Source organism: Rana temporaria, chromosome 4, assembly GCF_905171775.1.
Source record: "Rana temporaria chromosome 4, aRanTem1.1, whole genome shotgun sequence".
Lineage (NCBI taxonomy): Eukaryota > Metazoa > Chordata > Amphibia > Anura > Ranidae > Rana > Rana temporaria.
Window position 1 is genome coordinate 3827091 of NC_053492.1, and position 14907 is coordinate 3841997.

General features: G+C 45.9%; 1 protein-coding gene across 1 annotated transcript in view; it reads right to left on the reverse strand.

The window, feature by feature from the left end:
- Nucleotides 1–275: 275 nt before the first annotated feature.
- Nucleotides 276–14907, reverse strand: part of LOC120935229 (oocyte zinc finger protein XlCOF7.1-like) — a 55679-nt gene continuing 41047 nt past the window's right edge. Inside the window, exons 2-3 of the mRNA XM_040347395.1 lie at nucleotides 2919–3706; nucleotides 276–339 (exon numbers count right to left, since the gene is read on the reverse strand). Of these exons, the coding sequence (XP_040203329.1) occupies nucleotides 276–339; nucleotides 2919–3706 (852 nt within the window). The remainder of the gene's footprint in view (nucleotides 340–2918; nucleotides 3707–14907) is intronic.

A 14907-nucleotide genomic window follows, 5' to 3' on the forward strand; every position in this document is an offset into this window, starting at 1 on the left:
TAACGTAAACACCTGTCATACTAACTAACTGCCGTTGGTCTCCGCAGGCGAAAGCCTATAACTGTAAAACACTAAATGTATATATAAACATATATACATATCAATATAACTTCTCTAATTGCACTGCGGTCCCTCGTGCCCTTCTGACAGGCCTCAGGCCGATGCTGGCTCAGAGACCCTCCCGACCGCAGTGCTCCATACTCATTCCCCAGGTAACCTCCGTTCTCTGGGCATCATCATATCCCCTGTCACCGACAGGTCTTCAAACCTTTATTTTAACCCAGCTCCTCCTTCACCCGCAGAGACCAAACCACGCTGCCACGACAATCCTTTGCAAACCTACGGAGAAACAAGCAAACACAAACAACACGCAACACTGACATACAATCCTAACCACCGAAAGGAACAACTACAAACAGGGGAGGGTGGGTGGGAACTTTCCTGCACGCTCTGCTTACCCTGGGGGCGGGGACTTACCCTTTTATCAACTCCTCTCTCCGCCCCCTGAGAGCCAATGGTTAATTTGTGCCCTGTTAACTGCGTCATGTGTGCCCTACACCGAGTCCCCTTGGTCCTAGCTCCGGGCTGTCTAGAGTAGAATCAACTCCAGGACATTACCATAATTAACAGCAATGTTTTCTAAGCTATAACCTGCCTCTTCTTTATCTCCCCTTTAGCTAAGGCCACATTTGCCTATGACTTTAACAACGTCCACTATACGCTCCATCGCCTGGCGTTTCTTTTTCACTTGCTCAGCACGTAATGACATTTGGTTGCCAGTCAACAGGCTTTTCACATCTGACTTTTGTATTTTTAGAAAGTATCTCTGTGTGTCTTACTTTTTTCATGTTCCACTATCCTTTGGTGAATGTTTTTCCAGTCTTTCATGCCTCCCTTTATGAAAGGGCCATCACTTACCAAAGGTGAAAATGCCAAACAAACTGAACAGTATAGAGCTTGTTTTTTTTTCACAGTAAGTTAGCCACTTGCGGTTTGTTCCATCTTTGCTATTGAAAACCTTTGGTATAGGAACATTTGGGATTTGTTAAGGATGATAAGAAAAAAATGTATGTATATCCTGATACTGAGGTCGAGTAAAGTAATCAAAACTATCAACAGAATCCTATCTGCCTATCTGCCTTGTTCCTAGCTTGTGGTTCTGGGTTCTGCTGCTGAGTTGTTGCCTCTGCTATGGGGGATAGAGGATGGAGAGACACGAGACCCAGCAGAAAAGGGGGAGGGTAGAGGATGGAGGGACACAAGACCCAGCAGAAAGGGGGCATAGAGGATGAAGAGACACGAGACCCAGCAGAAAGGGGGGATAGAGGATGGAGGGACACGAGACCCAGCAGAAAGGGGGAGGGTAGAGGATGGAGAGACACAAGACCCAGCAGAAAGGGGGGATAGAGGACGAAGGGATACGAGACACAGCAGAAAGGGGGGGATAGAGGATGGAGTGACATGAGACTCAGCAGAAAGGGGGAGGGTAGAGGATGGAGAGACACGAGGCCCAGCAGACAGGGGGGGATATAGGATGGAGAGACTCGAGACCCAGCAGAAAGGGGGAGGGTAGAGGATGGAGGGACATGAGACCCAGCAGAAAAATTGGATAGAGGATGAAGGGACACGAGACCCAGCAGAAAGGGGGATAGAAGATGGAGAGACACGAGACCCAGCAGAAAGGGGGGATAGAGGATGGAGAGACACGAGACCCAGCAGAAAGGGGGGGATAGAGGATGGAGGGACATGAGACCCAGCAGAAAGGGGGGATAGAGGATGGAGGGACACAAGACCCAGCAGAAAGGGGGAGGGTAGAGGATGAAGAGACACAAGGCCCAGCAGAAAGGGGGATAGAGGATGGAGGGACATGAGACCCAGCAGAAAGGGGGGGATAGAGGATGGATGGACATGAGACCCAGCAGAAAGGGGGGATAGAGGATGGAGGGAAACGAGACCCAGCAGGGGAGCAGTGATTTTAATAATGCTTAAAGTGAAACAATAAAAGTTAAATATTCCTTAAAATTTCGTACCTAAGGGGGGGGGTGTATAGTATGCCTGTAAAGCAGCGCTTGTTTCCTGTTCTTAGAACAGTCCCTGCACAAAATGTCATTTCTGAAGGAAAAAAAGCACCCCAAATTGTTCGCTGTTTGGCAATAGAGGATGTAGAGACAAGAGACAGCAGAAAGAGGGGATGGAGTGACTATGAAGTGTTAGGCCCCGTACACACGGCCGAGGAACTCGACGTGCCAAACACATCGAGTTCCTCGGCGAGTTCAGCCTCTGCTATGGGGGATAGAGGATGGAGAGACACGAGACCCAGCAGAAAAGGGGGAGGGTAGAGGATGGAGGGACACGAGACCCAGCAGAAAGGGGGCATAGAGGATGGAGAGACACGAGACCCAGCAGAAAGGGGGGATAGAGGATGGAGGGACACGAGACCCAGCAGAAAGGGGGAGGGTAGAGGATGGAGAGACACAAGACCCAGCAGAAAGGGGGGATAGAGGACGAAGGGATACGAGACATGGTGTGCGCATCATGGGTCTATTTTATACCGAACTCTAAGTGTTTGTGAAATCTTCCACCCCAAAATGTACTCAGCCAATGAGAGGTAATGACTCCATTTTTATTTTCCTACTGCTATCAATGGCCAACAAGGTAAAAAAATTCATCCATGTCTTTGGTGATCTCTGATCTCCTTATGAAGTGTTTCTTACATGATGAAGATCAGCCATGGAGTATATCTGAGGTGTATATCAGGGTGTGCTTCTTCCCCACATGAGACCTGTGATGTCCAGCAACATTCATATAGAAGACATTTCCCACACTCAAGGCACTAATACACCTCAAGGGTTTTGTGGGATCCCTGATGTACAGGAAGACAGGACTTCAGTGAGGAACAATTCCCTCACTCAGGACAGGAATATGGCTCTTCCCCCGTGTGAGATCTCTGATGTCTGTAAAGACTGGACTTATATGAAAAACATTTCTCGCACTCAGAACAGAAATAGTTCTTCTCCACTGTGTGAGATCTCTGATGTTTGGAAAGTTTGGACTTCACTGAAAAACTTTTCCCACACTCAGGACAGGAATACGGCTTCTCCCCCGTGTGAGTACTCTGATGTTCGGAAAGACTGGACTTCACTGAAAAACATTTCCCGCACTCAGGACAGGAATATGGCTTCTCCCCCGTGTGAGATCTCTGATGTCTGAAAAGATTAGACTTCTCTAAAAAACATTTCCCACACTCAGGACAGAAATATGACTTCTCCCCCGTGTGAGATCTCTTATGTTTGGAAAGACCGGACCTATCTGAAAAACATTTCCCACACTCAGGACAGGAATACAGCTTCTCCCCCGTGTGAGATCTCTGATGTCTGGAAAGATCGGACTTATATGAAAAACATTTACCACACTCAGGACAGGAATATGGCTTCTCCCCCGTGTGAGATCTCTGATGTTTGGAAAGATAGGACTTCTTTGAAAAACATTTTCCGCACTCAGGACAGGAATACGGCTTCTCACCCGTGTGAGATCTCTGATGTGTGTAAAGAGTGGACTTCTCTGAAAAACATTTCCTGCACTCAGGACAGGAATACGACTTCTCCCCCGTGTGAGATCTCTGATGTCTGGAAAGATCGGACTTCTCTGAAAAACATTTCCCACACTCAGTACAGGAATACGGCTTCTCCCCCGTGTGAGATCTCTGATGTCTGTAAAGATTGAACTTATCTGAAAAACATTTCCCGCACTCAGGACAGGAATACGGCTTCTCCCCTGTGTGAGATCTTTTATGCACGTTGAGTTCAGATTTAAAACGGAAACAGTTCCCGCACGCAGTACAGGAAAACCTCTTCTCTGTTGGAAGGACGGCACTGTCCCGCACAGTCTGAGGTTCCTCAGGATAAGAGGAATACGATGGTCCGTCACCGTCCCGCACAGTCTGAGGTTCCTCAGGATAAGAGGAATACGATGGTCCAGCACCGTCCCGCACAGTCTGAGGTTCCTCAGCATAAGAGGAATATGATGGTCCGGCACCGTCCCGCACAGTCTGAGGCTCCTCAGGATAAGAGGAATACGATGGTCCGGCACCGTCCCGAACAGTCTGAGGTTCATCAGGATAAGAGGAATACGATGGTCTGGCACCGTCCCGCACAGTCTGAGGTTCCTCAGGATAAGAGGAATACGATGGTCCATCTACACTGTGTGGTGCCGGATGGACATTTGAGGTAGTCGGGTTTTCTCCTGGACTATACTGTGTGATGTCCTCATCTTCTACTTTACAGTCTGGAGACAGAGTGAGACAATCCTCTGAGGTTTTCCTCATCTCCCGTCCATCTACTAAAATAGAAATACAAAGATTATTGCTAGACATGAGCAGATTGGTTCCCTTAAACCAGGACTCCGCCCACATCAGGCAGCTTTGTCTTGGAGGATCTTACAATTCCCCCCTCAAAGTAACTAGTAAATGGGTCCTCTGATCTCCTACCAGTTCATTTCTTTATTCATGGACCTTAGTCCATGAATAAAAGTGAGGAAACAACGAGAACTGTCTTTTATAGGAGCGACAGTGATGAGGGGATGATAGGTTGAGGGTCCCCTCCCCCTCTATCACTCATTACCATATTCCCAACACAAGAAGTCCCGCACTTCCTTATTTAGTCCATGATTTAGTCATGAATAACAGTGGGGCTGAGCCCCACCAGAGGTCAGAGAGTGAGGATGGGGGAGAACAACCAAGATGAAGACTGGACTGATCCTGAAGACCTCCATCATTGGGTTATTGACTCCTCCCTCATTATCACTTTCTGTTTAAGGTTCCAAAGTTTGAGGATCTTATCACATTATTATCACCATGTAAAAGTCTGTGCTCCAATAAAATCATCAGATATAAAATGTCCAGCTGGTAGGAAATGGGTGTAAGAAAAGAGAATACATATTATGTGTGTATATAGCAGTGGGTAGAGGGGAGAGAGCAGAAGTCAGGACTATGTAATATACAACATATTGTATAAGATACAACAGATAGGACTATATAGTATAAGAATGATGTAATTTACAATATAGAGTATATAGTGCAGGGGTCAGGAGTATGTAATGTACAACATAGAGTATATAGTGCAGGGGTCAGGAGTATGTAATGTACAACATAGAGTATATAGTGCAGGGGTCAGGAGTATGTAATGTACAATATAAATTATACAGTGTAAGGGGCAGAACTCATAATATTAGTATTCAGTAATCAGTGGAAGATGAAATGTTTACATGAGACACGTTGCAGAGATCCCACACCGCTGCCTCCCATCTCCTGAGACTGCACTCAGTGACTTGGGTCTGAGACTATACAGACATATCCCTCCACCCGGCACAGACAGTAGACAACAGAACAAGTAATCCTGGGAGAATCGTTCTGTCAGAGATCATGCTAGACCCGGGTATGGGGCAGAAGACCCAAAGCACATGCCCCAGGTGCCTAGGAAGAGCAACATCTATGGTGAAAATCAACCTTTTGCTGATCCCCAGAATCTCCATAAATCCAGTCTAGAGACATAAATTGTGTCTGCAGCAAAGAGAAGGAAGATTATCACCCAGTCCCCGCCCTACTCTGGACCAATCACTGAGCAGTATTATGGGTGGAGGAATATATTTAGTGTTACTCACTTAAAGACTGGCCCATAGCCGAATGACGGCTACATGTCGGTTCGTTAATTCTGGGAGGGCGTACATTGACGTCTTCCTAGAATCGCACCCACCCCCTGAGAGGACGTCAATAACGGAAAATGGCCCCTGATAGCGGCCGTTTACCAAGTGATCGCTCCATAAGATGACGGAGTGATCACTTGTAAACAAACCGGCGTCATACACAGTGAGAGGGGAGGGTGGGAGAGATCGGTGGCAGCAGCACTGTGGGCTGGATCTGTAGTGCCCACAGCGCTGCTCAGTGACAATTGAAGTCACATCCATCCCTCCATGCTCGGCCATACTCTGCCATACACGGCCGTACTCTGCCAAACACGGCCGTACTCTGCCAAACACGGCCGTACTCTGCCCCACACGGCCGTACTCTGCCCCACACGGCCGTACTCTGCCATACATGGCTGTACTCTGCCATATCCGGCCGCACTCTGCCATACCCGGCCGTACTCTGCCATACCCGGCCGCACTCTGTCATACCCGGCTGTATTTGGCCATGCTCTGCCATACCCTGCCGTACTCGGCCATGCTCTGCCATACCCGGCCGTACTGTGGAAGTCTCACACATGTGGTATCGCCGTACTCAGGAGGAGGAGGAGAATCTATTTTGGGGTGTCATTTTTGGTATGTACATGCTATGTGTTAGAAATATTGTATAAATGGACAACTTTGTGTTAAAAAAAATGCGTTTTAACCACTTCCCGCCCGCCGGCCGTCATATGACGTCCTTGACTTTTTTTTTTTTTATTTATAACTTCTTTTTTATTATAAAACAAAATAACAATACATAATAATAATAAATAATACCACTCAGCATACAATTGACGTAATATTGTACATCTCCTATTACCTTATAGTCAAGATCAAACATGCGTCCCTTTTAAGCCTCTATCTTATTCCCCCCTATTGTCCTGGGGACATCATGAATAGTCAAAACCTTGCAAAAAAGAGAAAGAAAAAGAGAAAAAAAAAACAGAGATTCCCTCACCCCTCTCTCTGTTATTCTTCGTATATACCTATTCGCACCCCCTTCAGATCTCTAGGCTTCTTATAAGAACTTTCCCCCTTAACCTCTTTAAACCTCTACCCTGGAGTCCAAAAAGGACTTTCAGGAAGTCCACGTTCTAAAATACCTTTCCTGATGATGTTGTGCAATCCATACTAATTCTTCCAGTTTGCTAATTTCCTTTACTTTACATATCCACGTCTCCATGGTTGGTGCGAATGGTGACTTCCACATCTTCGTTATACAAGCCTTTGCTGCATCTAGGAGGTGACATATGCTTGTTTCCCTATATGCTTTCTCTGATATTTGGTTCATATGTAAAAGATAGAATTCTGGGTCATCAGGTATCTCATATTCTGAACAGATCTGAAGGACCCTTTTAACCTCTCGCCAGAAACTCCTTAACAAGGGACAATCCCAGAATATATGCAGCATCGTCCCTTTACTTCCCTGGCACCTCCAGCATTTATCCAATACTTCGGAAAAAAATTGGTTTAGCCTTTCAGATGTCCTGTACCATCTCGCAAAGATCTTATAATTTGTCTCTTGTATCCTTGCACAAATTGATGTTTCGTGTGCTCGTTTGTATATGCGTTGTCGCTGTTCACTACTAAATGTTTTTTTTATTTCCTGTTCCCATTCTTGAATGCACTTCAGAGGGTAACTCCCCGACTGTGCTAGTAGTTCGTAACTTATTGAAAGAGTGTGTGATAGTGTGCCTCTTTCAATACACATTTTCTCGAATCTCATTAGTGGTCTTTCGAAACCCCCCAGATTCGGTAAAGTATTCAGGAAATGGACCATCTGCGGTGCCTTCCAGAATTTTAGACTGAATCCATTTTCTTGTTCCATCAAGTCAGCTATTGTCACCCATCTTCCCATTCGGATATAATTAACTACCTGTGTACAATCTCTATCCCTTAAGTGCCGGAAAGCACCATCTTCACATCCCAATGGGAATAGGGGGTTGCATATCACCGGGTACAATGGAGAGATCCTAGGGTCAATACCAATCATAGAAAGTGCTGTTGCAGAAATCTTCACTGTATTTCCCAGTATCGGGTTCTTATTCATTTCTTTAGGTAGTGATGCAAGCCACCATGGTGCACTTTCTAATGGTATCTTAGATTGGGACTGTTCAATTTGTACCCATAACTTGGTGTCTGAATGTCTGTTCCAGTCTATTAACCTATTCAAATGTACGGCATAATAATATTTCTGTACATCTGGAACCCCTTGTCCTCCCTGTTTCTTAGTAAGCATTAGTTGTTTCCTTTGTATCCAGGGTTCTTTGTGTGCCCAAATAAACTCAAAAATCACTCTCTGACATTGTTTAAAATATTTCACTGGGATATATATTGGTAAAGTTTGTAATAAATAAAGAATTTCCGGGAGTATGTTCATCTTAATTATATTGCATCGGCCTAACCAGGTATGAAACCCCTGGTTCCACTTGTCCAATAACATCTTCACCTTTTGCAATAATGGTGGGAAGTTTAAATCGAAGATCTTGTCCACCTTCCCTGGTAATTGTGTACCCAGATATGTCAGTGCTCTGTCTGTCCATTTGAACTTAAATTTTTGTTTTAAATGTGTTATCAGTGTATGTGGGACATTAACTCCCATCGCTTCTGACTTATTAAAATTGATACGTAGATTTGATAGGGATCCGTATTTCTCAAATTCCCTCATCAAGTTCGGGATTGAGATCAGCGGTTTAGTGAGAGTAAACAACATGTCATCTGCATAGGCTGTGATTTTACAGTGGTTCTTCCCTATTTGTATTCCTGAGATATTCCGATTTAAACGTAAAGTACACAGGAAGGGCTCCAGTGACAGGGTGAAAAGGAGTGGGGACAGGGGGCACCCCTGTCTTGTCCCATTCGAGATCTGAAGAGGCTCTGACAGTATTCCATTAGCCTGTACATGAGCCGTTAGACCTGAATACATAGAAAATATCCAATTTATTATTTTATTTCCAAAGCCTCCATGCTGTAACTCTGCCCGCATAAACCTTCAATTCACCCTGTCAAATGCCTTCTCTGCGTCTGTGTTCAAAAATACACATCGCGTCTGTGTTGTGTTCACTATCTGCACCAGATTAACAGCTTTAATAGTGTTGTCACGTGCTTCCCTCGTAGGGACAAATCCCACCTGATCTAAGTGTATCAGATCTGGAATATGCTGTTGTATCCTATTCGCTAATACCTTAGCGAAAATCTTCACATCCGAATTTAACAGGGAGATCGGTCGATAGCTTCCACAAAGGGCCAGATCTTTCCCTTCTTTTGGTTTCACCGATATATAGGCTAATAAGGTTTCTTTAGTTAAACTAGCCGATGTCCCTAATGCATTAAATAATTTAGCCATGTATCTCGATAGCGAGGGGAACAAAACTTTATAGTATTGGCCCGTGTAGCCATCGGGTCCCGGGGCTTTCCCCATTTTCATTGAGCTTACTGCCAATTAAAGTTCCTCCTCGGTTATAGGGTCATCTAACTTCTCTTTATCAGATTCTGATAGTCTCGGTCTTGCTGATTCCGTTAAATACTGGTCAATCTGTTCTTGGGTCGGAGGCTTAGTCTGTATATTATAAAGAGAACAGTAATACTCTTGAAACTCTTTCGCTATGCCATTTGGTTTTGTAACCTTCGGTTTCTTTGGTGGATTAATATATGGAATATAATTACTCATTTTCTGTTCCCATAGCAGTCTGGCTAATCTTTTCCCGCATTTATCTCCTGATTCATATGCAAACTTTTTACACCTTTGTATTGCTGCTTTTGCTTTGTAATACAGGAGGTCTGTAATTTCGGTTCTTTTCCTAACCATCTCTTTCTCTACTGTTATTGACCTTGTTTGTTTATGTCTATCCTCTAGAATAGTTAATTCTTTCAGTAACCTTTTTAGTTTTTCCGTGCGTTTCCTCTTAATCCTAGATCCATGTTTTAACACCCCTCTGATAACCACCTTATGTGCTTCCCAGACAATTCCGGGATCACATTCCGGGGTATCATTTGTGCTAAAGTAAAACTTCAGCTATTTATTTACATCTTCTAAGACCTCTTTATCTTGCAGCAGGCTCTCATTTAATCTCCACTGATTGGATCTATTCTGTCTTAGGTCTTGTATCTCATATGCCAAAAAGATTGGGGCGTGGTCCGACCACGTAATGGATCCTATTTTGGCCGCTCATACTGAGTGCAATTGTGTGTGTGGAATTAAAAAAACCTAAAGCAGGTGGAACGCACGCCGCCACGGAGGTGGAGGAGCCTATGCCAGTGTTTCTCAACTCCAGTCCTCAAGGCGCACCAACAGGTCAGGTTTTCAGGATTTCCCTCAGATGAAATGGCTGTGGTAATTACTAAGGCAGTGAAACTGATTAAATCCCATGTGCAAAATAATGGAAAGCCTGAAAACATGACCTGTTGGGGCGCCTTGAGGACTGGAGTTGAGAAACACTGGCCTATGCTATCCTTACGAGTCTGCAGCCCCAGTGCCGGGATGGGCACCTTTTAACTTCTTCAGACCCGCGCTATAGCCGAATGACGGCTACAGCGCGGACCTGAAAATCCAACTGGACGTCAATTGACGTCCGCCCCTTAGGGCGTTCCCCGCGCGCGCTCCAAAGCGTGCAGCGGGGAAACTCTGTGTTGGCCGTGTCCCTTGGACACAGCCAATTACAGTTCGCCGCGAACGGCCAATCAGAGTGCCCGTTTGCGATGCGATCTGTGCGGCCAATGAGAGATGATCTCATATGTAAACATATGAGATCATCTCTCATTGCCGTTTTACACAGAGACAGCGTCCTGTCTCTGGAGAGGAGACCGATCTGTGTCCCTTGTACATAGGGACATAAATCGGTCACCCCCCCCCCAGTCACCCCCCCTCCACCTACAGTTAGAACACAATGCAGGGAATACATTTAACCCCTTCCTCTCCCCCTAGTGTTAACCCCTTCAATGCCAGTCACATTTATACTGTAATTAGTGCATATTTATAGCACTGATCGCAGTATAAATGTGAATGGCGCCAAAAATGTGTCAAAAGTGTCCGATGTGTCCGCCATAACGTCGCAGTCCCAATAAAAAATCGCAGATTGCCGCCATTTCTAGTAAAAAAAATAATAATAAAAAATAATAATTCTGTCCCCTATTTTGTAGGAGCTATAACTTTTGCGCAAACCAGTCGCTTATTACGATTTTTTTTTTTTTTACCAAAAATATGTAGAATACGTATCGGCCTAGACTGAGAAAAAAAATGTTTTTTTTTTTTTTAAATTGGGATATTTATTATAGCAACAAGTAAAAAATATTGTATTTTTTTCAAAATTGTCGCTCTTTTTTGTTTATAGCGCAAAAAATAAAAACCGCACAGGCGATCAAATGCCACCAAAAGAAAGCTCTACTTGTGGGGAAAAAAGGACGTCAATTTTGTTTGGGAGCCACGTCGCACGACCGAGCAATTGTTAGTTAAAGCGACGCAGTGCCGAAAGCTGAAATTTCACCTGGGCAGGAGGGGGGTATATGTGCCCAGTAAGCAAGTGGTTAATGTAAGCGCCCATTTGGCCTTTTGTTATCTTTTTATCCTTTTAAAATAAACGGCTTGCACTATGGAAGCTTTGGTTTTGTGTTTCATATCCCATCTCTGAAATGGAGGACAAGAGGTACTACATTCATTTCCTGTGTATGGCAAGTTGTGCAGGCACGATCCTGTCTAAGCTTATGTGATCTTTTTTTAGTTAAAAAGATCCATAGAGTCTGGTAAGCACAATCCCATTCTGTGCACTTTTGGGTGTTGTATCTACAGTGTTTTGGTGAAGGAATAAGATTGCACTTTCTGGATAACAAGTCTACTGCAACAAGAAGCCTGTTGGTGGTGGCTGTTTTTTTTGGAATTTAAACACCTGTTTTTTTGTTTCTACAATTATTGGGACTTTATTTGATCATTGACTGTATCAGTTTGTGATAATCTGACTTTTTTTTGATCAATCATCAAGATTTACTCATTGCTACACATTTGTTTCACAGGGGTGGATCATTTGTTGTTTCTTTATATTTATTTTCATATTTTATTGTGCTTTTTCAGTTTTCACAATATTATTATAGCGCCCCCTTACCACTTATCATTGGGCTAACTTTACGGTTTTGTTTTTTTTAAAGCATTTTCCCCCCCCAAAAAAATGCGTTAGAAAGATTGCTGCGCAAATACCGTGCGATATAAAAGGTTGCAACGACCGCCATTGTATTCTCTAGGGCAGTGGTTCTTAACCCGGGTTTGATCGAACCCCAGGGGTTCAGTGAGTGAGTGTCGGGGGTTCGGCGGAGGTCACACAAGGCCTCCGGTACAAGGCAGGGGCGGACGGGTGCCCTGGGCAATACCATTTCGTATAGGAGGGGGGGCGCAGCCGCAGGTGAAGCTCTGCCACGGCCGTGGCCGCCAGCGATTGTGATTATCGTTATATGAGCCCTTGTTTACCGGCTCCAAGCGGGGAATCCTGCGGGGAATGGGCGTTTCTAAGCGAAGAGGAGTTGATTGGGGTTTGGGGGCCCCAAATTCCTTCAAACGGCCCTGCACTGGGGGTAGCCATGTCAGTTTTTCCTGGCTGTGTGACTAGACACTCCACATTTTTGGGCTCGAGAAGGCATCATTTTTTTGACCAGCAGAAGTCAGCAGCAGCTCAGCAGCCACTGCAGCTAGCCTCAGCCACTGCAGCTAGCCTCAGAACATATACCAACAAGTCAGCATTGATACCACTACTACAGAACAGTATTGTATCACCGTTTATTGTCTTATATGGATTGAATAAACCCACGTTGATTTCATCCTCATGTCTGGATCCATCTAACCTGAACATCTGCCGGTCCTGTATGCCCCACTGCTTGGATACAAAGTCACACAGTTACAATCAGTTATACCTTAATTTGCCTTCATGTGGGAACAGAACATTACAACCTATCAGCATGATCATTGAGGAGGAAAAGGATAGTCACTCAGCATAACAGGATAATCACTCAGCATCAGCATAGGCAGTCTTGAAGGGATCTGACATTTCAAAACAAATTATTCAGTTACATCAACATCAGGTGCTTTGTAGCTGGTGGTGATCCAAGCCTGTTTAATTTTTATGAAGGTCAGTCGATCGACCAAGTCGTTGGAGCAAGCAGGAACACTGTCTGGATAAAGGGGGCCTTGAGAAGTAAGGAAGTCCTCCTCTTCCTCCCTCTGTTCTGCCTCAAGGGCCCTGTCCATTATTCCACACAGCGTGTGCTCCAACATGTGAATAAGAGGGACAGTCTCACTGCTCACCATCTTCGTGGCCTTCTCAAATGGTGACAGGACAGTGCATGCATCCCTGATTATGGCCCACTGGCGTGGGGAAAAAAAACAAGCTCCACTGACCCAGTTCTGCTGCCATATTGGCACAGATACTCATTGATGGCCCTCTGCTGCGTGTGCACCCGCTGCAGCATGGCCAACGTAGAGTTCCACCTGGTGGGCATGTCACAGATTAGGCGGTTCTTGGGTAGGTTGTATTACCTTTGGAGGTCTGCCAGACGAGAATTGGCATTATACAGTATGACCATCGGAAATGCACACAGAGTTTCCTGGCCTGCTTCAGGACATCCTTTAAGCCCAAGTACCTACCCAAGAACCGCTGCACCACCAAGTTAAGGACATGAGCAAAACAGGACACATGGGTCAGTTGTCCCTGTCGCAGGGCGGAGAGGAGGTTGGTGCCATTGTCGCAAACCACCATTCCTGGCTTAAGCTGGCGTGGTGTCAACCACCTCTGAGCATGCCCCTGCAGAGCTGACAGAACCTCTGGCCCAGTGTGGCTCCTGTCCCCCTAAGCACACCAGCTCAAGCACCGCATTGCATCTCTTTGCCTGTGTACCTGCATAGCCCCTTGAATGCCTACGGAGCACCGCTGGTTCCGAGGACACATCAGCACAGGAAGAGGCCACAGAGAAAGAAGAAGAGGAGGGGTGGAGGAGAGAGGTGTGTCACCACCAGTAGTAACATTTTGGAGGCGCGGTGGCGGAACAACCTCCAACACTACTGTACCTTGTCCTGCGTCCTTCCCAGCTGCCAGCAGAGTCACCCAATGCGCCGTGAAAGAGAGGTAACGTCCCTGTCCATGCCTGCTGGACCATGAGTCCAGCAGGCATGGTATGCAGTGGTATGCATATTACCACTGACCGCCCTGTCCAGCAAGGCATGGACATTGCCTTCCACATGGCGGTAGAGAGCCGGAATCGCCTTCCATGAGAAAAAGTGGCGTTTGGGAACCTGCCACTGAGTTACCGCACATTCCACAAACTTACGGAAGGGGGCAGAATCTACCAACTGAAAAAGGCAGCAATTGAAGTGCTATCAATTTAGCTAAGCTAGCATTCAACCGCTGGTCATGTGGATGGCTGGGAGCGAACTTCTTTCGCTGGTGCAGCAGCTGGGGCAGGGAAATTTGCCTGGTACAATATGCCATCGGTGATTGTACCAGGCAGTGACACACCTAATTCTACACCTTCAGTCCTATCAGTGCAGGTTTCTGAGAGGACTGAAGGTATAGTGAGGTTTGAGATCCCAGCTGATGAGGAGCAAGGAGAGGTCCGCTTTGTTCTTTGGTGTGGATCTTTTATGTACGCTTGCCAACGAACTGCATTGCAGGTCGACATATGTCTGGTCAAGCATGTGGTGCCCAAGCGGGTGATGTTTTGGCCATGCAAGATACGCTTGAGACATATGTTGCAAATAGCAGTGGTGCGATCTGATGCACTTGTCTCAAAAAAGGCCCACACCAAAGAACTTTTGAAATAACGCTGAGAGACAGCAGCGCCCTGCACATGTGTAGCTCTGTGTTGTGATGCAGTCGGTGTGCTGCCCTTAAGCTGGCCCCTGGAGGGCATCCTGCCTCGTTGATGTGCCTGCGCCTCCTCCTCCTCTCAGGCATCCACGTGGAGTCAGTGACCTCATCATCCCCTCCCTCCTCATCGCTGGAGAAAACCTGTCAGTATGCTGCAGCTGGGGGAACATGACTGCCAGATTGCTGTCCATCTTGGACACCCCCTTTCTCTGGGCTTATGTTACTGCCTTCCTCTAGCTGGGTACCATCATCAGAGCCTTCAAAACGCTGGGCATCCTCCTGCAGCATGTACCCAACACTGTGGTCAAACAGTTCGGGGGACTCCTCAGGAGGACATGGTGGG